Source organism: Austrofundulus limnaeus, unplaced genomic scaffold (genome assembly GCF_001266775.1).
Source record: "Austrofundulus limnaeus strain Quisiro unplaced genomic scaffold, Austrofundulus_limnaeus-1.0 Scaffold32, whole genome shotgun sequence".
Lineage (NCBI taxonomy): Eukaryota > Metazoa > Chordata > Actinopteri > Cyprinodontiformes > Rivulidae > Austrofundulus > Austrofundulus limnaeus.
Genome location: NW_013952434.1, coordinates 2,337,891 through 2,362,818, shown reverse-complemented (window position 1 = coordinate 2,362,818; position 24,928 = coordinate 2,337,891). Strand labels below are relative to the sequence as shown.

General features: G+C 38.5%; 1 protein-coding gene across 3 annotated transcripts in view; it reads left to right on the top strand.

Moving 5' to 3' along the window:
- The window catches only part of ripor2 (RHO family interacting cell polarization regulator 2), a 53,791-nt gene that overhangs the window by 14,219 nt on the left and 14,644 nt on the right, over positions 1-24,928 (top strand). For all 3 annotated transcript variants that reach the window (XM_014005842.1, XM_014005840.1, XM_014005841.1), the window contains exons 2-6: positions 14,620-14,740; positions 19,344-19,499; positions 19,715-19,793; positions 19,938-19,961; positions 20,457-20,510. In XM_014005842.1, coding sequence (XP_013861296.1) covers positions 14,620-14,740; positions 19,344-19,499; positions 19,715-19,793; positions 19,938-19,961; positions 20,457-20,510 — 434 coding nt within the window. The remainder of the gene's footprint in view (positions 1-14,619; positions 14,741-19,343; positions 19,500-19,714; positions 19,794-19,937; positions 19,962-20,456; positions 20,511-24,928) is intronic.

Below are 24,928 nucleotides of genomic sequence, written 5' to 3'. Positions count from 1 at the left end.
CATTGTCATGACAATGTACGTGTGCAATAGTCGCGTTTCAGGTCCTGCTACACGTTATATCGAGACAAAACCAAGTCACTGCACTAAATGTGAGCGTGTTACAGCTTTTATTTTGAAGGGCTGCTTTGTGTCAAGAAATCTACGATTTTAATTTTGTTGTAAAACTTCTGAGACGATAACAGCAACGTTTTTTGGAGAAGCGTCGTTGTTGAATTCTCAGTCAGTGGAGGAAGATGAGGAAAATTAGGATGATGAGCAAATTCACGGAGAACTGGAGGGAAAAGGGTCAAATACGGTATTAAAGCGTGATGGAAACGGAAACTAAGAGAAACACAGAGGCAACATGTTAGATAGTAAAACACAAGTCATGTTTGCTCACGATAGAAGGAAATATGTACTCCCAGAGCAATAAAAGACACCAAGGATAACTCAAATAGCAAAACATACGTAATGCAAACGCACAAAAAATGAGGTGAGGTTGGAGCAGGTCACCACAGCTGTGTGGTGAGAGAAATAAAAGAACAAAAATCAGTACTACAGTAATTTTTGGCTCATAAACCGTGTAGTATTCATTTTGTACTCCTGAAAGTGATTTACTTGACTCAACTGAAGCTTGTGTATGAGAGAAGTAACATTTAGTTTCAGCCCACGGAGCGCTGCGAGTGTTTGAGCTGCTCTTGACCTTTCCTTTTCCTTCTTGTCTCTCACTCTCATCTCTCCTGTCTGGATCGACTTCATACCCCAGATAAAAGCCATCACATTGTGAGGAATATTTAAAAACACAGAGGAGAGCACAGTGGGACCAGATGTACAGATGTGTATGTGGAGGTGGGCAGGTGACCGTCGCACCGTGAAACACTTCTTCCACCTTTAAGGACTCTGGAGTCGGTGTGTGTGTCTCGGTTGTACAGTTTTTAATTTTCTGCCTAATGCTTTAAAAGTGCTCGAGTTTGAAGAACCTCAAGCAGCTTCTGTGTGTCCTTTTCAAGAGTTTCTGTAATATGCATCCACAAAACTTGTTAAAATATTATTCTGTTAACGTTAGGATAATGGTTTCATCGAGGAGAAATGAGAGGAACAGAAATTCACCAGTTTGCACCCAGAGTTAGGATGGTGTGAAGTGTACATCTAATAACATAAAATAAGCAGAAAGCTCAGGATGTTTGACTGTATAGGGTTTTATATTTACTGCTACAGTTGCAGCAGTGTGGGTATTTTGTTTTCTATTCCCTGCTTATTCAGCTGGATGAAGTGGTGTTATCACAGTAGCTGCTATCAGTGAAGAGAAAGTTGTTTTTTTAACGCTAAAAATAACCAATGAAGCTGAAAGAACCGGCKCTGTCCTGTTTGTGTGCAAGCTGCATTCCAGCGCTGCAGCAAAGGTGGTCTTTTTTTACTTATTTAATTTTTTATCAGTCATTAGAAATAATCAAGAGTTGAGCCAGCAGGTTCTCATGCTGAACAAGAGGATGGATATATATATAGCATCAATTAGTGAAAATTTTATTCATTTTGGATAATTTTTTGGCTGCTAAACAAATTCTAAGCCAACTTTTAAAAGATGCTGAAGAGAAAAAAACTGATTGAGCACAATAAAGCAAACCTCGTAGTGTTAAAAAGTGTACAATCACTGTATGTGGTGGCAAACGTGGTTGTTTTTTAAGTTAAAAAAAAGATGGCCAATTAAGAGACAATGCAAGAGAAACAAAACATGGAAGGCTTGAAGAATTACCTTGAATTGCCTGTTTTGTAATACTTTTTTGTCAATAAGCATGCAAATAAATGTTTATTTCTTCTTAAAAGACTAGTTCAGTTCTTTTTTGGGGGGGGGGGGCAGTGTGGAAAGTTTATGAAGAAATGATGTTCAGTAACTATAAAACACTTCRTACTCATTCTTCAGGATAAACACTATTTTATTTCTTTAGTACTAGTGGTGTCCCAATACTGCTTTTCCTAAAACTGAGAACGAGGGGCTCAGTTGGTAGAGCTGATGACTGGTAGAGAAGGTCACCGGATCAAATCCTGGCCCGGGAACCTTTCTGGGTAGAGTTTGCATGTTCTCTTAGTGCGTCTGTGGGTTTTCTCCGGGTACTCTGRCTTCCTTCCACAGACTAAAAACATGACTGTCAGGTTAACTGGTAACTCTAAATTGTCCTTAGGTGTGAGTGAGAGAGYGAATGGTTGTCTTGTTTGTCTCTGTGAYGGACTTGTGACCTGTCCAGGGTGTACCCCGCCCCTCGCACTGTGACTGCTGGATATGAGCACCAGTGACTCCCATGACCCTGAAAGGAAGAAGCCAGTATAGATAATGGATGAGTATGAGTACTTCAGTTTGGGTACTTGCCAATACCAAGTACCAATACTGAGTACTTACTAAGAACTTAAACATTACACAATAACTTAAAAAAACTTTAAAAACACATTTCTTTACGTTAGGACAAGGTGACTCTCCTTCCTTATTGGTCTTCAGTCCTGATTTATCAAATCAAATAAACAGGATATATACTGTGGCAACATTTAAAACAAAGAAAAATAAATAATGTTTGCTTTAACTTGTATATGGAACTGACAAACTTTTTACTTAAAATCTAAACTGACACATTGTGGAGTGTCAGTTGGTGTAGATCCAAAGTATTGGGGCGTTTTGTTCAAGCAGTTGGTGTTGGGACACCACTAATTACTACCTAATGTTGAAAGCTGTTTAGTTCCTGCAGGTACACACATTAATCACCCATGTTATGAAATCTGAAATTATTTAATTTTGTATTATGCTGCATATTTCATTTTAAAAAGTACCTACTGATGTGATGTTGTTTTCTTGTTTCGGCTTTTAACAGCTGTTGTTGGAGGTTAGAGTAGACRGGATTAAACACGTGTCTTTGGGTTTGTTCTTTCTGCTGCTGGTTTGCCATGTACCGTTTTGTGTATAAATGTAAACCGATCTCTGAGGCCGTTATCTGGACGGCGCGCTCAATGGTTCGACTTACATTGACTACACGCTGCGCTTCATTGTGGAAACGTCGACGACAGCTGCCTGAATGTAACCTCAGTCCAGACACGCCTGACTTAATCTGCTCATCTGTCCATTTAAATGCCACTCCGCTGTCTGGGCTTCATTTTTCTCTGCCTCACGAGGATAGAGATAACCTATATTACCCATAATTAGAACCCAGTGACTATAATCACATCTTAACGATAAGAGGGGGGAGTCTGAGCACTTTTACACACTCAGTGGGGTCTAACAGAGGGTCTTTGAACTTCTGGAAGATGCCACCAAGGTGGAGAGAAAGGAGCTTTGGCTAAAGGGTTAAAGGGTCGGATTTTGTCTGTTGTGATGGAGACGATGAGTAAATAAATCTGGATTAAATCCGTGCCGTGTTGGTCTGAAACACCCGCATTATCACCACTTAGACAAATATTGTCTTAATCTAAAGCATTTACAGAACAGAAGATATTTATATTTAAACCCTCTTATGTCTCACAGTAAACTAGAGTCAGAACTGGTTTAATGTTGACCTTAAAAAGCTTCAGTAGTTTATTTGGTAATTTAATCACTCTAGGGAAAAACTGGGAACTGTGTATGTAGGTCAGGTTTGCAGACTGATGGATTCTTTTGCTCTGAGAAGATTCTGATTGACTGAAACACGAGTGAAGAAAAACATTTTCTGGAAAAGTGGCTTTTTTTGACGGTTTTCTGAAAAGCAAAAGGCTGCTAACTCAGTTTTGGGTCATTAATACCCTGTTGAAGATAATCATACACCAAGTGGTTTAAATACGAGCAGAAACACACCCAGAGGGGATTAAAGATGCCTTTAGATCTGATGAACAGACACTTTTCAAGCTGTTCATCATGAGGACAGAAACGGTTTGGTTCTGTGCTGTGTGCTTTAAAATGATCACAATCACAGTTTGCTCTGACCCTGTGAGTTGCTGTGAAGTTTATTGKGGTGTCGTCAACATCGAGTTGTGTAGTTTTGTGACTTGCTTGTGCTCCTCTGTCAGAATAAAAGGATGTAGAGGAGAAAAACACCTTAATATTTTATGTTGCGCACCTGTTGTGTTCAGCTTGTGAACTGGGTCATTAGATACGTTCAACGTCTGTGTGAGTTCTGAAATATTCGCTCACTGTGGTCTGGATCCCACAGAGCTCAATGAAATTCTCTTCTTTTGTTTTTGTGAATAACTCAAAACCTTTAGGCCAGTCGGAGCATAAAAATATTGTTTAAACATCTACATCTGATGATCATTATGAGCAATGCATGATTGTTTCAAAAGTTGGATGTGACGATGCCTGTTTTAAATAAACAAGGCAGCACAGACAGTTTAGTCTGAAACGTCTGTGCTGCTTTGAGCTCATCCTCACCTGACGAGGGAGACGATGACATTTAGGTCATCCAGGTCCAGACTACAGAACAGAAAGGGAGCCACGATTATGGCTGAAGTCTGCAAACTTGGCAGGCAGGCGTTGCWGCAGCATTAATGAGTGCAACCTTACTTCAAGTTTTACATCGCATGAGGATTGAAACGACTAATTTTACAATCTCCTTTGAGCTTTGTTTACATCTTCTGAGGCTAATATCTGACTCATTAGATTAAGAACGGCTCTGTTGTAATTGGTTTGTTGGTTATTGCTCAGCAGTGATTTATTAGCTCCACGCTTTAATTACTTCCATCTTACATTTGTGCTGCACAAGCTACATTGTTGTTTAAAGGAGAGAATAAAAAGTAACTTTTTGGCATCATAAAGCTGTTTTCCTCAATTGAAGAGACTCATTGAGTAAAAATCTTCGTTCACAGAAGGAATACTTTTTTATTAGCTCATTGCATAATGATGCTTCTTTGCTCTGAAAAAATGGATATAAATGAAAAAACCCTGAATGTAATTAAGAAGCAATATCACAAGCTTTCTGCTCTGGAGGGTAAATTCACACTTGCAAATGGTTCTGCGTCTCTGCTCTGCTGGCTCCTCAGAACCAGAACCGTGCTGGTGATTATGTGCAGATTTGTCAGTGTCTCGTTCTTTACCTGCAGGGAAAAATTTGGATTTGAAACCTATTCTGTCYAAGATTGCCTGCAGGTTGGTTCGTGATGAAGGAAGGATCAGAACAAAGTTTCTGTTGCACTAAAATGAATGTCTGTGCAGCATAAATACAGGGAATCCTATTTAGATAGGGTAAATATTCAGGTTATATAGTATTAATTTTGACCTAAATGAACACATGCTTTGGAAAACAACGATGAGTTGATGTAGGTAAAGTGTTCTTTTAGTTTTCTCTTTTTTAGTACTCAAAACTAACTTCCCCACTGAAAGAAACAGTTCAGTCAATCCAATTCAAGACGCCCTTTAAAGTCAACTGAACTGAAAACAAACATATCTWTTACTTTAATCATTTGTTTTAATTTTTCATCTCAAAAGCTTCAAACTAATATATAGTTTGTTGAAATTTGCAGATTTATTACCAGGTTAGCAACAACCTAGTTTTGTTTAGGAGAGTATTTTTATGTCTGCTGTAACATCACTAGGACTTTCACCCAGTTATTTAAAACACAATGTTGTCCAACATTATATGAAGGGATTTCCAAGCGATACAGTGAGCATTGGCTCAAGAAGGAAATTTCTTAAGTTCAAACTTAGACTAAACTAGTAGTTCTCAATTCTGGTTTTCGTGACCCACTATCCTGCATGTTTTAGTTGTTTCCTTGGTTTGGCACACCTGATTTAAATGTACGAGTGATTGGCAGGCTTCTGCAGAACTTAAAGATAYGCTGAAGAGCATGGGGACGACTAAAACATGCAGGGTAGTGGGTCACAAGGAYCGGAATTGAGAACCACCCACCTGTCAGCTTGAACCAAAACATAATTTTAAAGTTAGTCAGCTGTAGGTAGGATTTTGGGAGAAGGCGTCGACACTTTAATCCATTGTTTTTCAACCCTGGTCCTCAAGGCACACTGCCCTGCATGTTTTAGAGGTCTCCCTGCTTTGACACACCCGATTCAGGTGATTGCAGTTCAACAAAACCTGTTAATCAGTTATCAATTGAAATCAGCTCTGTTGAAGCAGGGATACATCTATAACATGCAGGGCGGTGTGCCTTGAGGATCAGGGTTGAAAAACACTGCGTAATCCCTTCCCTCTGCTGCTTTCGCCACCGTTTACAAAGTTTATAGCCTGGTRAAAACAAGCTACTCTTGGCTATTGAGAACTGATTGCTTGCTGGAGGCGTGGACTCCGTTGAAGTTTAAAACGATTGGATCTGGTTTTACCAATCGATAACGTTTGGCCATAATAGAGCACCAGCTCAACAATGAAGGAAGCTAAGCTAAGAAGCTAACTGGAAATTGCGTGYGCAACCATCCTCTACTGGGAAGAGAGAACAARATGGCTGTGAATGAGAGCTGCAGGCTTTGTGAGACAAATTTATTTTAATCTGGAAGTCTTGTGAACACTGACTGGTTTCATTCACKTCCTCCACTGCCATTGCTAAAGGCAGACTGAAAGGGCGTAGAAAATCAACGTCGCCATTCACAACTCCTCCTTCTGTTCGCTGATTGGCCCGGTTGAAATTTTACCAGAGAAATCCTTGTCTCTGGGAGAAATCAGGGACGGAGCAGCAAAGGGACACTAGAATTGAGCAGAACTGTGTAGGAAGTCAAGGGCCAGGCTACAAAGTTTACGCAGGGAAAGAAAATTTATGGACAATACCTCTGCTACCCAAGTTGGCACAATTTTTTCTTTACGTGTCTTCCTCTGGCTTCATAAAATAATTGCGGCCACCCTCTGCTGCACACAAAGTTTACAGACGTTTATGAAATTTGAGATGAGATAAAAAACTACTTATGTAGGGAAATGTTTAAGGCTCAAAGATTGTAACAGTGCCCTGAAGGTAAWGAAGACATCAGAGAAAAGAACAGAATGTCCTTCTGATGCCCCTCTGGCTAAAAGCCTGTCTGTAGATCCAATAATTACCATCTGAGAGTAAAATCCTTAGATATTTTGCTAACAGATGTTRTGAGCCTCCGGCGTTTAATAACCAAGTTACCCAGTCTGTTACGTTGAGGGTGTGTGTCCCATTTCTMCTCATTTGGCTCTGAAGTCTTGTTTTATGTAACGCTCTTCATCCCATTTAGTCTTCGGTTGCCATGGCAAGGCTAATTTATACAGGCATTAAGAATTAGGCTTCTCCTGTTAACAAGCGCTGCGAGCCGATACTCCCCACCCACCCCCCGCTCAGATTTTCACAACCAACCGCTCTGAACGGAGGTAAACGTTGAGCTGTGTGAGTCTGGGTGACAGCGAGGTGACKGTCAGCTGAGTGTGTGAGTGTGTGTGTGTGTGTTCTGTATAGGAACGGTCACACACTGATTAGTGTGAATCGTTCAGGAGTGCAGCAGGGTTTGTTTACATACACTGATTATTCAGAATGATGCAGCTTGTTTGTATAGAACATCTTATTTTTCTCCTGCGTTGTTTTCTGCTGTGGCTAAAAGCTTTAGATTTAGCTTGTTTTTGGTATTCACAATCAGTTTRTTCTCAGATCCATAAAAAAGCAGAATCAAAGACGCCGCGTCCTCATTTAATCTGCAAGGAAGCGATTTGTACGTTGAGCGAAAGGACAACTTTAATTGTTTGCTCAGTAAATCGGTCCTGAACAGTGACAATCTGTGGATTTATAATAAAATGACGTAGGAGGTGGACCTAAACTGGGGACAAAGCAAGCCAAAGAAAGGACAGAACGAGGGACGYGAGTCATGCTGTCACAAAGGAAAAGAAGAGTTTGTAAAAATCAATTTTAAGAAGTCTGAGTCATCTCGGTTCAGACTTTCAGACATGAATAGAGAGCTCAGTGTGAGTGAAACTGGCTGAGCTGCAGAGGAGGGAAATGGTCAAGCTGAGCGTCTTTCTACAGATTGTTCCAGGAAATGTGGTTAAATAATGGAGCTGAAAATAAAATTAAGTGTTGTAATACTTGCTGTTTTATAAAGGTCCTACAAAACTCAACTTTGTGATAAATAYATAACAGATTGTTGTTGTTGGATTATTCTGATTAAAGCACGTGTCAAAGTCAAGGCYCGTGGGCCATTTCTGGATCTCGTTAACATTTTATTCCGGCCCCAAAGTTAATTTAAATGTGAAATAGTTTTATGGTTGCTCTTTTTGCCACATTCTTCAGATGACAGTCGCRAACTTTTTAATCGAGAAAATGAAGTTTTCACGAATCTTTGATTTCGATGTGGAAAGAGCAAGAGAGAATTAGTTATTCAAAGTCAAATAATTGTTTTTTTTTACCAGATTTTCTGGATTGTGATAAAATGTATATCTAAATTATAATAAATAAAAAAGTTGTTGGTACAGTACAACATAAGAAAGGAATACTAATGATGTCTTTCTAAATTTAATCTTTTGTCTTTATTCTTTATGTATGTTCAAAACACTACATAAAACATGTTTTGAAAAAACTTTGTATTTCTATAAGAATATTTAGTTWTTTAACATTGTTTTCATTATGTAGAGTTTGAGCCTGGGCTTGGACCAAGTTTTGAATTTTGGTCCTCTTGTGTCAYTGGGTCTGATCTGGATTAAAGGAATTGGAGAAAAGCTGAAATTAGATTTTTTTTTATGATTTTAAAATCTTGCTTAAGCCAATTAACCCCCATATGAACATCTTTTATAAGGGTGGTGGAAAAGAACAAAACCTTTTATCTTATTCAGCTAAAATCAGGGGCTTTCCTTCCTTCCTTCCTTCTATCCTTCCTTTCTTCTCACAGGTCACTTATTTTTTCCTCCCATCACTGTTCCAAGGTTCTCTTACTTTCTCAATACTCAGCATCTGCAAACAGACCCGGACATCAAGGGCAGGACTAATGCATTCCTGAGAACAAACAGCAAATTGATCCTACACCAGGTGCCTTCCTTTCTCCTTCTATCTTCCATTTGTTAATTACATATTTGTCATTTGGCCCGCTCCTGCCAGGCTGCAGCTCAGCACATTAATCAATCTAGTACTAACAAAATAGAAAAAATAAATTAATTCACACAGAATCACAAGACCATGAGATAAAAGACCTGACTAAATGGCAATAAACTGAAGGTGGGTGTCATTGTCTCCTCTGTGTGCAGGAACTGATTATTTTCATCTTTTGTGAAAATAAAATTAGAGTTTGCTTTAAAGTGCCCCTGAAATGCTCATTAATAAAAAAAGGTAAAAGAAAACCTCTTTATATTTAAGAAACTTGGCATAATACACACAGTTTTACCCATTTTGTCACATAACTGGCACTTTTTAAACTTGGCTCAGTTTAAATGAAACAGGAAGTGACATCAAAGGGGAACTCTTAAAGAAAGAAAACTTGTTTGTTGAAACAATATTATTTAAACTCTGACTCTTCTTCAGTTCTCAATGAAAGTGACTCAAAATTCTTTAAAAACTCTTCATATCAGCAGCGTGAAATTGTTTTTGCAATATGTTACCCATGGTATATTCTTTGCAAAAATGCATTGATATTATTAAAAAAAGGTGATGTTATGTGCACTTTAAAGGGGGTTTGAAAGGTTTGAGTGGAAATCCAGAAACTTTGTACAATCTGCTGAAGGAAAACCTCAAAAAAAGGTGTGTAGAAGTTCTCTTCAGTTTGATTAATTATTGACATGATTTACCACAGGAGGAAACTATAAAAAGGGAAACATCAATAATTGATCTTTTTGTTGCGGAAATAAAAAAATAACTTTTTTGTGTGTGTGTTTGTGTTTCTAGCAGCTGAGCAAACTTTCACCACAGGAGATGGGCTCACAGGAGCACATGATGAGCTATATTTAAAACAAAGATATTATCTTTGTTTCTGGGGCGAGAAAGAAAAAAGATGATTATCTCTTTATAAAAGAGCACTTTTTGTGCCTGGATGAGCAAGTCCCTGAAAATGAATGTAGGCCAAACATAGTATCCAATGAACTGAATGAAGCCTTTCCTTCTGTTTGGCTGCGTGTTGTTTAACAGATGTGTGTCTGTGTGTGTGTCTGTGTGTGTGTGTGTGTTGTATAATGACAGGAAAACGTCCTTGTTCTGAGGACTCTGCGTGCACCTTTTGGGAACATAAAGGTTCTGAAGGGACTTGAAACTGAAGCGATAATATGATCTGATATCACTGTGTTCACATTATTTTTCAAGTGTCCGCATTTTCTGTTATTTTGCTTCAAACATACAGGAAGAAGGAAGGAAATGACTGAAAGTGCTCCGAACAGCGTCCATCATGTTCTGCTATTAACCCAAAGTGCATTGGGTAACGAGCTGTGCCGTCATTTCCCACACACTTCTCTTCTTTTTAGGGGTCTGAGTCAGAAAGTCAGAGAGAGACAAACGTGGAAAGCCAAAGGAAAAAACAAAACATGTTGCTGAACGCTGCAGAGTAGAGGAGCAGAGCAGATCGCAGCTCTCAGCTGTAAACTGTGATTAGAGGAGGACAGTAATTTAATCTTAGCAGCAACTCTCTGAGAAGAATCATTTGATGATTTGTGAGCCTAGGTGCTTGACAATGTTGTCGAATGAGGGAATAAAATCAGGATTTTTAACATTCAGCCCTAGCGTGGGCAACAGTTTTTATCATTTCGGGGTCAGCTTGTGCTCTTATAGTGTAATATCGCTCCAAGTTTTTCACTCTATTCTGTCAGATCTATGTATATTCAGAAAAAATAGCAGGATTTTAACTTTAGCTTACTCTGTCATCCCCATCATTTAAGTGCTGTCTGACAACTGTGGCTAAATTGGACTGAACCCATTTAAACTCAAGTTGTTTTTCATATTGCATTATTAAAAGTAACAACAAAAACAGTACAATGATATTCACTTAGAAACTACATATCTTATTGAGTGATGTCCTGTTTTTAGATTTACCAGAAATAATCATGSTCCCTCTAGGTTAAGGATGTGTTTTTGCCTCAAGTATTTCTGCCAAGACCTTGTTTACATTAATGAGGTTGTTGCTCCGGTAAGTCGTGGTGTAGAAAAAGCTGAACTGAAAGGCGTGGCTCTTGATTTACTCATCCGTTTATGTTTCAACTATTAGTAAATATGGATCGTGACTGAAAGAACCAGGAGCTCTGCTGTGAATGGATGGATATTTTAGGTAAAAATGGGTGAGTTAAACCATCTGCAGTGTTGAAAATGGGATAATAATAACAGTTAAAATGCTTCAAGCTGTCAATACTGAGTAAAATTTGCATTTTACTTTGAAAACGTTAATCTTGTGTCCAGTTTAAATTTATTTACTTGACATTTTTGTTTCCTTAAACTGTAATTGGATCTCTTAAAGGCACRGTGTGTAGGATTTTGTCAATTTTAGCCAAAATTGAGATAATCACTAATGACAATAATAAAAAACATGTCTAATCATTGCAGACAAAGACCTTGTTTTATTATTTTTACCTTTATAAAAAGCTGTTTATATCTCCATGGTCGCGGGTTGCCCTACAGGCAGCCGCCATCTTGCACCGCCATCTTGTCTACGAAGGCTCATGAAGGACAAACTGCGGTGGCGGCGTCAAAAACGGTTTTAGTTGTAATACTATAAATGTAATATTTGTTGTCTGTCATTGTAGCTGGGATAATTTTACTTATTGAAGCTCATAATCTTACCACTTGAAACATCACTAGCCCTGAAGCTGCTGGTAGACATCGCGGTTGGAATTATCAAAGGTTTTTGACACCTGAGAGACACCGTAGCAACTCCTTTGCGTTTGTAAGCGGGGGGTGGGGGGTGGGGGGAGGACCAGGGAGGATGATTCGACCACTAGATGTTGCTGAAAACAACAAATCCTACACACTGTGCCTTTAACTTATTGAACATGTGGATTTGTGCAGCTGTGTYTAAAAATAGAATCAAACACAACTTTTTCTTTAAGCTCTGTCTGATTAGCCAGTTCCACCTGCAGCCATTGATCATGACGGTTCATTTGATGAGTCACAGCCACTCCACATCCTCTGGGTTTAAGTGATCGGGCTGCTATTAATAGCTGCATCAGTCTAAAGTCGTTTGTTCTGGTACTGGAAAACAAGATGCTTGGTTTTCCTGGGCCCCAGTGCTGAGTCTTAGTGTTTCAGTCTCCTGCACTGACCGCATACGTGCGTGTTTCTCTACATTTGCACGATGGCATGACTCATGTCCTTCACAAAGTTTGAAAGTTTGTTCACTAAAAACAAAAGAACAAGGTTCCACGAAACAGAATGACACCATAAACCAGCCAGATCTGGTGTTTTCCCCACCTCGTTGTTTGAAAAGTTGTTGAACGAGTCGAGTGGAGGATTTTTCTAGTTTGATTCAGCGGAGAGCTGATTCTTTCTCTGGTTTACTCTGATTCAGCAATTTTTTGTTTTTGTTATTAATAATGTCATCATAATAATCAATATTTATTATATTATCATTAATTTTATATAAGAAAGAATACAAATGTAAACGCTAATAGTCATAAATTTAGCAAACCTTTCTTCCTCCATCTCAAACTGAAGCTGAAGTTTTACATAAAAAATACCTAATTTTTTTTACTCAGACACACTAAAACAGATTAAACTGAACAATAAACACACAAAACTACACTTTAGTTATAGAATCTAAACAACCTAAATATCACAGATCTCATTACTCACTCTGCTCTCCATCGCAGCCAAACTTACCGTCTTTTTCTTCCTCCTGCTGCAGAATTTTTGGCGCTTTACGAAACACTTTGTGCCTCAGTCCGGAAGGAGGAGATGGTTGTTTGTTCGGCTTGAGAGACGTCTGAGAGGGATGGAGAACTGGAGTGTTTTCTCCATGAGCCTGCTCGTGTTTCATGTTGCTGCAACTCATTTCAAAATGACTGTTTTCAGAACAAGAAACGCCTCAGATATTCTTTATACTTTATTGTTTTCACTTGGTCTGCCAGCCCAATTTAAAAGCTGGTGTGCAGTTTTAAACACGCAGAGTCGTGTTGTGGTGAAAAGTCGGTTTAGACACAGACCTGCTCGTTGGTGTCTCATTGAGACTCTCCTCCATTCAGGAAAACCAATCCACAGTTTGCAGCTAGCAGAGCAACATCTTCATACATTTAATAGCGCTGATAGTAGAGGTGCACCGATAAATCGGCACAGATTTCTTTAATTTTGAAAGATCAACTTCTCATCTACCTCCACAAAGTTCTGAAAATCAGCCACTGTCCTTTTATCCTCTGCTGTGAGCACTATTTAATGTCCAATTAAAACAAGTTTCAATGGTATTGTTCAGTGTTTTTCAATAAAATAAGATTGGAACATTGAAGGTGTGTTGTGACCTTATAACTCCTGACACCGGGCAGATTTTTTAAAGATTGATCGGCCAGAACACTGCAGTTGGTGCAACCCTAGTTGATGGTGTCTAAATGTGCATCGTGTGGTTTTCTGTTAAAGAAAAGCTGCTCTGATAAACTTTACAGATAATTTTAGTGAACTTTTCTTATTTTCTAAACCGACACAAGTAAAAACTGCTTCCAGACGCACTCCCACAAACACGTCGACTCCTGATTTGTGATCATTTCCAGGAAATCATCAGAAACCTTCGGAAAAGGGTTTCAACTTCTCAAAAAATCCCTCACTTTCTGAACTGAAATGTTTTCAAACTTTRAAAGGTAATGATTTTGTCTGTGCATATGTGTGTGTTTGTTACCAAAACAGCTCACAAACAGCTGCAGAAAATCTAATGAAACTTGCAGAAAGTAACTCCAGGATTGACATCTACTGTACAGCTGATGACCTTTCAGTCAGATTAAAGATGGCTGCCGCAGCCAAATGACCTGAAAATAAATGGATAACTCAGTCAAATTAGACAGATATTTAGTGTGGTAGCAGCTGAGGCTGATCCCCAACATGACAAAACTTGCAGCTTGGGTACTTTTCTACACCTTCATTGCTTCTCGAAACTATTTATAAATATTTTCACCTGCTGTCTTTCTATCAGAACGTTTAAACAAAAATTGTCTCTTGGATGGAGTCGTGATTCAGTCGCCTCAGTAGTTTCCTCCCTCTAGGCTCTTGATCTTTGCCACATCATTATCTGTCGACTATATTTGGCTGTTTCTCCGTCTATTTTCAGCTCCCTCCCCCAGTGCCCGTGTTAATCACTCTGCTTTCTGCTGCTTTAAAAATAAAACGGTCGAATTCTGACAGGCAGGTAAATATAGGCAGAGATAAAAGACGTCTCAACTCCACGAGGAACAGTTTTTTAGACTGTTAAATAATGAAACCAGTCTTGGTTTGTAGCGAGGCGTCTGCTCAGGCTTGCTCTGTAAACTGATGTCAGTCTGATGAGCTGCAGGTTCGCAGAAGTCCGTCTCTTATGGCAGAAGAGAAATATTTGCACACTTGTTGAAAAGTGGCTGAGGTTGTCTGTTGTGACACCTGCCCGAGGTGCAACAGCTGAAGTGTGTTCCGCGGTGACAAATAAGCCGAAGGAGTCGAGACGTGTCAGCACAGGCGCTGAATGCTGCTCATCCGCATCGCGCAGCGTAAACATCACCAGCAGTGTGTCCGCTCTTTCAGCACGCGCTCTGAACGCATCGACCCCTCATCTACGGTGCAGTTGTGTTAAAATGACATTTTTTGTGTTCTCTTCTTCTCCAGGGGTGTCATCTCGTGTCCCGGAGATCATGGCGGCCGGCACCCACTCCCCCGGCGGGCCCAATGGCATCATACGGAGTCAGTCCTTCGCCGGATTCAGCACGCTGCAGGAGCGGCGCTCACGGTAGGCAGAGATCCACAAAATGTTCGACTTTTTTTTTTAATTGAGTTTTAAAATCAATTCAAAAGCTGAAAATCTAAAATATAAAGTGTGATTTCTATTGAGCACTATTAAGATGATCTTTTCACACTTTTTGTTTTTCAGCATGTAACTCGTTCCACAGTTTGTGTACCGTTTCAACAATGAATAAATCAGAACGTTCAGCTCATAWAGGCCATGGGTGTTATGACTTTTGGTATTTCAGCAACTAAAACTGTTTCAGCTATTTAGCTTTTATGCTACGTATATTGATTTTCTTATTTAAATTTAATGGAATAATCTTCAGAATGCTTTTGTTTATAAATTTTTATTGTACTTTTTACCTTTTGTTCTGGTTCAGGTCCTTTTTTTTGCCAATTTATTCTTTTTCAGCCTTTTCAGCTTTTTCAGCTTTTTCAGCTTTTCCAGCTAGCTTTCTGCTCCTTTCAGCTCTTATTCCATTAATTTAAACTTTTTTAGGTCAGCTTCTTTTTGATAATTTAAACTTTTTATACTTCTTTTAGTTGATTTTTGATCATTTCAGTTGTTTTTCAGCTATTTTCAGCTAATTTTAGCTTTTTTCATCTAAATTCACCTTTTTGTGCTCCTTATTGCTTAATTCAGCAAACATGCTCTTTCTGCATCTTTGTGCTTATTTCAGCTACTTTTTGCTATTTTTATACTAATTTCAGCTGCTTTAGCTGTTTTACAACAAATTGCAACTTTTTTTGTATTCCTTTTTACTCTCCGTTCACCATCTGTTTGCTAACTTCTGCTACTTTCTACTTTTATCTTTTTGTTCAAATTTAACAGTTTTGATATTAAACATTTTCAGCTTCTTCAGCGGCTATCAGGAAAACTCTTTCATTTACGCTGCATTTTTGCCGGAAATGCAAATTCTCTTGTTTGAAATTTGATATTTTTAAGTATAAACATTCAAAAACATGATTATTGATCTTTAACTTTGTTGAAAAACCAAACAAATATTCCAGATTTTATGCAAGCGTTCCCGGGTTCACAGCTTTTGCTGACGGAGTCTTCCAGTTTCCCAAACTGAATAATCATAAAGCTCCGCTCCCTCCTGCATTACTGTGCAGAAATAAATGGCACGCCTTTCCTAGCAGTTGCACGATGCGTTCAGGTGCAGCTTTGTTGCTCAAATGTCTCAAAGGTGAGAAGATGAAGCGTTCATTCACAGCTTCAAAGACCCAATCAGATCTTTGATAAGATCTGGTCTGTCAGCTGGTTGCATGGAACAAAGCTGCTGTGAAGTTTAATGCTATTAGTCGTGTTATTAACCTTAAAAATGTCCTGATTTGTTTTTCATTCATTGCTGGAAGTTGGTTTTGAAACCAGTAACAGCAGCTGTATTGAGATGTTGGACTTTTCGTCCTCTTTGACTCATTGTTCGAGACAAAGCACATCCCAAATATCCCTCCTCCAATCTTTTTGCTCTCGGGCCTCGTCGCCCGCTTGTCTCCTTTAGCTCTTGGACCCGTTTGAAGATGCCGTTGCCCTCCTTCCCCCCTCTGCCCAGACAGTGAGTAGCATGATGAGCTGGAGTGACTCAAATGTGGGGGCGACAGACGAGGGACATTCTGACAGTGAGTGAAGTGGAAAGCTGCAGAGATGAGGCTTCTGATGGCGCTGGAGTGTGTCACAGTTATGGTTCAGTTAGTGGAAGTCCTTTTGTTCTGTGTTGGCTTTATTTGTGCGTTCATGCTTTGCATTTTGTGTGCAAAGAGGCAAAAGTAAAGTTATTGGTCTGTGTGCATATGAGTGTGTATTTTAGTCAAGAAACCCTGGTGCACTGTAGCTTGCATGACCCCAAGGCTTCACGGTGCTTTAGTTCAGCGTTGCCCTACATTTGTGGCAGCTAAGCTCGAACTTCAGCAGCTACTGGCTTTGCAGCAGAACGTGGCACGTTCCGACACGTCGAGTCCTGGAACGTCTTCGTTTCTGTGTGTCCCTGACGTGACGATCAAATCATTTGATTAAAACCGTGATAATGTCATTTTGTCAGCTAAGCCTGTAAAGCTTTCAGAAAGCTAAAAATAATATGCATGAGCGTGTGAGAGAAGGATGTGAGGACAGAGACTTGTGGGGGTGGACAGCGGTTATCTTTACATTTATGTAGAAACGGGGTTTAGAACAAGTTGTGAAAAAGTATTTTCAAAATAATTTCTAATGATTTGGGTTTTATTTTTTACATATCAGATAAGTGTTTAGATGATAGAGCATKAAGTAAAGGTCAAGCATTCCTAGCTGTCTTTCATCCAGACTTTTAAATTGATGTCTTGTTGAGAAAAGACTGCTGAATGGTTCTGGTTAAATCTTTAAAAATAAATGTTCCTGGCTGTGACAGCATGGTGCATTTATTCAATCACAGTTTGTGCTGWACTGTCTTAAATATCAGATTTAGATGGTCATATTCATATGACAAGTGTTGATATGAAATGTCCTGTTGTTTCCACGTCCAGTCGCTTTTCTGGTTTTATTTTTTTTAATAAATGACTTAGTAGTAAATTATTTGATTATTAGGGGTGTAAGAAAATATTGATCTATTGAAATATTGCAATTTTTTATTTCCTGATAATTTTAATTAAGGCTTAAAATGTTAACTTACTTTATCCTCCATCCACTAGTTGGCAGCAGTCAGCCCTCCATTTGGTTGTTGTAAGAATAAATGTGAAATACAAACACAGTTCTCACTGTTGTTCAGTGTTCTTCTGATTGCATAAAAATAAACTTACCTGTGATCACATTTAATGCATGTTAAGCACGRTGTGCTCTTTATACTGARATATGTTTAAATTCTACTGTTTTGGRGAAACAAACGGAAATAAATTGCAGTATCGCAATATATTGCGATATATTAWATCGTGACMCGTTTCCTGCTCWTATCACTAAATAATACTAATGCACCGCCCTGTTCAGTGTATGCTTKATAATTCTTTATAAATGTATTGCTGGTTTTAGGTTTCTGCTGAATTACAAACAAGTTCTCTTCTAATGAACTGAAGCCTGAGTCTCTACAGAAAGTTAACAGTTTATATAACTTGTGGCAAACCRATGTTGCTTCTTATTTATTTGTGAAAAAAATATTAGTAGTGTTCTTGTTTTTGCAGCAGCACAGCAGTCGAAGTCRACTGTTGCTGAATGAGAGGAGCGTCAGTTTTACTTCCTTGTTTCATCGCCGTACCTGACRAAGAGAAAACTGAGATGTGTCAAATTGTGTGACAGTAACCATCAACAGGATATTAAGAAATGATTACAAGCTTAAAATGGATGTCCACTTCTGTTTTTTTGCCCAAAACGTTTTGTAATTTTAAAGTAAACTGTACAATTATTTTCATCCAAACAAGTAATTAGACTTATTTCAACATAGAGATAATAGTAATGTTACCATTGTTGACTTTTGAAGTGTGTTTCTGAACTGTTGCAGGAAGAGAGCGTCTGATTGTCACTGCCTATGTTAAAGTCAAATTTGTTAGCTTGTCGGGACCAGTGTTCTGGTACTACAACCTTGTGAGGACCCACTGGTCCCCATGAATTAAATGCTGTTTTTGTGTGGCGTTAGGTTTAGGGCAGGGTCTGCAACCTGCGGCTCTGGGGCCACATGTGGCTCTTTTGTCCCTCTGCAGTGGCTCTTTGAAAATGTGACCAAACATAACATAATTTGTTTTTATATACTCACAACAGAAATAAATTTGTATGTCATCAATACTACTAATACAAAAAGTAAAACATGTTAGCTCATGCTAGCCTGTTTACTTAAATAATCCATTTTCTTTCTATGATCTCTCTCTCAAATCCATCAGAATTACCTTTAAAGAATTTGAAGACTACATAATATTAAGAATTAGAAAGTAAATATGCCTGAATAATTCAGTTGTACTAGTTTTTAAGAAATTCGGTATAAACTATATACAGTATTTTTCTTGTTTACATGAATATGGTATTTTTATTTGTCCTGATAATAAATAATAATATAATAATAATATCAATATTCCTTTAGTTTTACGCCTCCTCCACTGACCATAAAAGTTCACAAAAAGGCCTTGAAAAGTCCCGCGGACCACCAATTTACAATTACAATTGAAGCTTGTTTTTTGTCTCTGGACACATTTTATTAGCGAGACAAGGAGCAGAAATGGTTTCTTTTATCGTAAAGGTTGCAGACCTCTGGTTTAGGGTTATGGTCGGGGTTAGGTTGTAGAAATGAATGGAAGTCAGTGCAAAGTCTTCATGAGCATAGACAAACAGGGACTATGTGTGTTAAATAACGTTTAAATCTATCAGTACTGTCTGAGACAGGAATGTGGGTGTGAACAGTCTCCATCTGACAGATGAGACMATCTCACACTGAGATCACTTCAGGACTCGTCCAGTTTCCTGTAAAACGCTGCAGGGCCACGGCCTCCAGAGCCGCCATATTCAGCTGGAGACGTTTGAAAAGTCCTTATATTTATTCTACGAGTCGTTTTTATGATCTCAGGCACAGTTTGTTCTTACTTTTTTTTGGTCAGGGTTGACGTCCCGGTGGTTTAAAGCCATTGCTCGTATTAACATGAATATTTTTGTACAGGTGTAACTCCTTTATGGGAAACTCTGCGGTGCAAAAGAAGCCTCAGTCCAAGCCAAAGAAGCCCCACCTGTCAGGCCACAAGGGAGGCAGCAGCTCCAGRGAGCCGCAGCCCAAAAGACTGGAGGAGATTTACACGTCTCTCAAACAAGGCTTGGAGTGAGTTTCTCTTCCTCGTATTTGATCAGCTCCGTCAGATTCACTCAACAATTTCACAAAAAGCCGTTTAAATACAGAATAAAGTCTTCACTTGGTGCGCTTTAAATATCTTTATTTCTGTTGAAATTATGCTTTGAGTTTCCCTCTGATTGGCTGTTGAAGTTTATGTGAAACTTGAAATATTTTTCTTTTTTAAATATATATTTTTGTCACAGTGAATATCTTGAAGTTCATCAAACGGAGCTTGACAAACTTACATCTCTGATGAAGGACATGAAGAGAAACTCTCGCCTGGTGAGACATCTCTTTAATTTGTACACGTAGAGTCAAAACTAACATTTAAAACTTTTTTTTTTGTCTTTGCTTTATGTAAGCCATTTTAAATGCACTTCCTTTAGTTGCTTAAGGTTCTTTTGTTTTTTTATCTTTTCTCTCCAGGGAGTTCTGTACGATCTAGATAAGGTGAGTTGATGGACGTTTATGCCTCTGACCAGCTGTCAATAACAAAACCTTTAAATCCTGTAAAATATGTGGTGAGGTTGTTTATGCATTGGACCTAAAAAAAGTAAATGTTCTTTACCGTTTTAATCTCTTTGTAACGGCTAAGGCTGAGGTTAAAGTTAGTTTAGTTCCTGTAGATTAGTGGTGTCCAACTTCAGRAACCACCGCTTTAGTCCATCACCTCCCATAAATAATTAAATTCAGGTTTAAAGAAACTTGTGTGCAAAACAGCTCTGACTCAGCATCATCCTGCCATCAGGGAGTGTAGTTAAGTACTTGGTCAGCAGCTTTGTGTACCTTTTCAAAGTAAAACTAAGCTTTGCTCTGTTATTGTTTCTTCCTTAAACCACTTTTGTTAGTAGCTGATGTTGGAAGCTTAATAATCTATACTGTTGTTTGATAGTAAATGTGAGCACCATTAAAGTCTTGCTTTGTTTATGTTTTTTTTTTTTTTAGCAAATTAAAAGCATTGAGCGGTACATGAGGCGTCTGGAGTTTCATATCAGCAAGGTAAGATTTCAGTGTTTGAGCTGAAGAGGTTTAGTTTGTGAATCATCTGATGATCTATTTATTACATTTTGAAAAATCTCCTTTTTTATTATTTCTTTCTTATACAAGACCAGATATTCACACATTGAGTGGTCCAGCTTTAAAATATTTGGGTAAAACATTTTAAAGTGATCCATGCAGGTCAATGATAATTATAGTTAAATGAGGCACTTTTATACAAAACTAAAAAAAAAGCTTTAAGTTTCATTTAAAATTGCCTTTTAAATTGTTCTTATAAATAAAACCCATTAAAGTGACGTGTTATCAGACTTCAACTTTAATCTTTAACTAATAGAACTGGTCGGTCACTCAGCCGGTTTAATGATCCAAATCCTCACACTGATTCAGGATTCATGAATTTGAGGTAGGGTTGGGCAATATTGGCAAAAAAAATTAATCAGGATTAATTGTGGTATTTAGCCGATAATGATTAATTTGACGATTAATCCCCTGGAGTCCCTGGACACCCTTATGTCCTAGTCACATGACCAATTTAGTGGGAAATATTTACTCTTCATAAAAATCTGTTCTAAATTGTGTCAAAATTACAGACTTCAGGCTATACATCAAATTTTAAATTGTGTTGATAGATAAATTACAGAACATTTTTTTAATGTTCGTCATATTTGAAGCGGAGAGGAGCACCGCTTCAAAGGGTGACCAAGGAAATATCCAGTCAGTCCGCCTGGTGGCATTAATCATATTAATCGTCAAGTGCCAAAAAATAATCGATTAATGTTTCTCTGACGATTAATTGCACACGATACGATTATGCCCAACCCTAATTTGAGGTCTTAAATAACCCTGATTCTACATGCCCTCACAAACTCACCAGAAAAACAGATGAATTCTGGGAAACGCTGTGGACTCAGCTGAGTCATATGCACACATTAGCATGAGATAAATTTAACAGAAACTAAGGATTTGTGCAACTTATATTTGATTTGCACATTTTACTTTTTGTTGTATTTATTTAGCTTCATTTGTAAGCTTCTTTGTATTTATTGTTGTGTTTAAATGTAAAATAAACATATCTGAATATTGTGAATGTAGCTTTTTCCATATATTTTAGCTTTTTGGCTAGCTAAGCTAAATGTCTGCTATCTCATATTTCAATTTCTGAACACAAAAAAACTACTTGGTTATATTTCCAAAATGTGCAACTTTTTTAACTTCTTACTGAAATAAACTATTAGTTTTATTTGCTAAAAGTGAACTTTTTTCTTGTTAGTTAATTGTTAGATTTGAACCAAACCTGCAATATTGTTTTACAATTTTTTTCTCATTTTTGCTGTGCAGCTATTGTTTCTTCTTATCAGTTCATATCTTAATGTTTATAAGAAATCTCCAGCTCCTAAGGGAGAAGGCAAACAAGAAAACATCTCATCACACGATTTTGTTTAATCTCTTTCTTTACCTCCTTTTGTCTTCTTGCTTCTTGCCAGTTGGGGACATTAATCTCCCACATTTTCAATTTGGTCCCACAAGCTTTAAAGACTCTTTGACTTTCCATCCATAGCCCCCTTTGTAGTCCCGTCTAGATCTCCCTCGCTGTGCATCAAATCAGACATGACGGCAGGTAATCTCAATGCCCAAACATCGGCGCTGATCTGAAGGTAACCATGGTTGCCTGAAGACGGCCTTTGAAGTCCTCAGGGGAAGTGAAGGAAATCATGTATTGGGGGATGTTAACCCTTGATTTTCACATATGTTCACTCAGACAATAAAAACCTCACCTCCTGACTAGAGGCAGATGTTTAAAATGGTTCTATAATGGAGAAAAAAAGCTGTTCACTTCAGAAAGGTTTGACTGAAAATGATTTTAAAGTTGAAAAACTGAGAAAAAAACTGAAAAAAAAAATAAGATCTCGTAACTGGTGGAAAATTAAGAAATGTTTTTCAATTCTGAGAATATTGACGCAACGTATGGGGCACCTAGTGTAAAATAAGCTGTTAGAAAATGTCACTAACACATTTTCATTATTTAGCTCACTTTCTGAGTGTAAAATCCTGGTTAACTTTAACATTTTGCTAATTTTTACTAAATGTTAAATCTAAATGTTAAATATTGTCTTAGTGTTCAGTTCTAAATCTAAATGTGTAAATCTAAATGTAAGTATTAAATCTTGAATTTCGCAGCTAAACGGTAGAGCTTACATTTTAAAAAAATAGGAATGAAATAGTGTTGGTGTGCAGCTTTTGTTGCTGCGTCATCGTCCTGCGACAAAAGCAAACGCGAGCGCTGCTAAAGATAAAATCTGAATTTAAAAAGGAAACATTGAAAACAATATGGATGGTACCTGTGGTCTGGCAGCTTGAAGTGCAGTGAACATCCGGCCACAACTGCAAGTTTGATGTCTTGTAGGGAAGCGTTAGCATTGTTAGCAGTGTTTTTGGTATTAGCAGCATTCGTAGCATTAGCAGCATATGTAGCATTAGCAGTGTTAGCAGCATTAGCAGTATTGGCTGCATTTAAAGCATTAGCAGGGTTTGCAGCACTAATAACATTAGCAGCACTGACAGCATCAGCGTTAGCAGCATTAGCGGTTGCTATTGTCTCAGGATGATGATGTCAGAACAAAAAGAGCGCACCAACAGAAAAGGCTGCGTTCCATTCTGAAATACTTAAATGTGAACTTCACCATTTAGCCTTTAAGATTTAATTTTTACATTTAGATTTAGGATTTAGATTTAACATTAGAAAAATGAGCAAAAAATGTCAGAAAGTGAGCTAAATAATGAAAACATGTTGAAAGTGTTTCAGAGTTTATTTTACACCTGGCACCCCCATAGCATCGAGTTCTGTTTTGATGTTAAAACCAAAAGAAAACATGAGCTGAGAGGCTGCTGGTTCTGTCTTGTAGAGTTGTCACAGGAGGCTGTTAAATAAACACTCCCAAAGCTTTTCTGACATCCAACATTACATTGAAGTTCCTCTGTTTTTTGTGCAAAAATAGATTTGAATGCATCAGTGAAGAAGAAATACGAGGAAGCGTTTGGTTTATCTTGTCAACGAGGTGAAACGTCTAAACCTCAATAAGTCTATTTAAATTCAACTCTCATCCAGTTATTATTCAGAAATTGTCCTATTTTAGTTGATTTTTTTTTTCTCCTGAGGAGAAGATACGTGTCAAATTCAGAAGGTGCAGGACATGAAGCTAGCACATGTTCTTCCCTTCATCCCAGAGTAAAAAAAAAAAAGACAATCAGTCATACATTGTGTTGCAGCTGTGAGCTACAGCAGCGTTGTTTGTCAGCGTTCGGGCTCAGGCGTGTTTCTTTGTGCYGGACAGCTGACTGAACAATCATCCATCAGCAGGTTGTTAGTTTGTGACTCACGTCTGCTCGTTCTTTTGTTCTGAGCGGTAATTGGCTCATAGCGAGGAGGCAGGTGGTGCAGAACAACCTCCACGATGTCCTGCGCCGGGCAGGAGCCGTCTCTGATGTGTCTGCAGGACAGCAGGGCATCATTAACGAGATGAGTGACACAGCTGCTGGGCACCTCGTGTGTGTGTGCGTGTGTGCGTGCGTGCGTGCGTGCGTGTGTGTGTGTGTGCACCACATGCCAAATTCAGTTCGGAATGAGTGTGAATACTTTTTGCATGTGATTATTCCTTTATAAAAAGCTTTTTCTGCTTCCTCCCCCTTCCTTCATTGCTTATCTTGCCACAACCACACACATATTTGTTATTCTATCCTCATGGGGACTTTGCATTGACTTCCATTCATTTATGTGCCATGTCTATAGCCTAACCCTGACCACTTACTCTAACCCTAACCTCACAGGTACATGCCTGACCCCAAACCTAACCTAAACTTAATTCACACCTTAGTCCTAACATGATCCCCTGACCCACCAACAGTATTTATCCCGTTGGGGACCAGGCTTATGTCCCCATAAGGAATAGTTGGTTCTCACAAGGCCAGGAAAATGGTCAAAAATTGTCCCCACATGGTAACAAAAACACACACACACACACAAGTAGTTTTTTTCTATCCTCGTGCATTGACTTCCATTCATTTTCTGGTCATTTCTACAGCCTAATTAAGACCCCTTAACCTAAAAATAACCACCTTGACCCTAAATCAGGCCTAAACTCTATTCACACCTTGGTCCTAAACCTAAGCCTCTACCCAAAATCAGCATCCACACTCATGAGGAGCAATGGGTCCCCACAAGGCTATGTTTTTCTGAAAAATCATCCCCATTGTGTAGCAAAAACATGGCCACATCTACACACACTGTTGATGTCCAGGGGCTGAGAGATTATAAACAGATTAAAACAGGCGGGCCACACCAAACAACATCAAACATCCAGTCTCCTCTGTGGGGAATCTGTGTGTGTGTGTGTGTGTGTGTGTGTGTGTGTGTGTGTGTG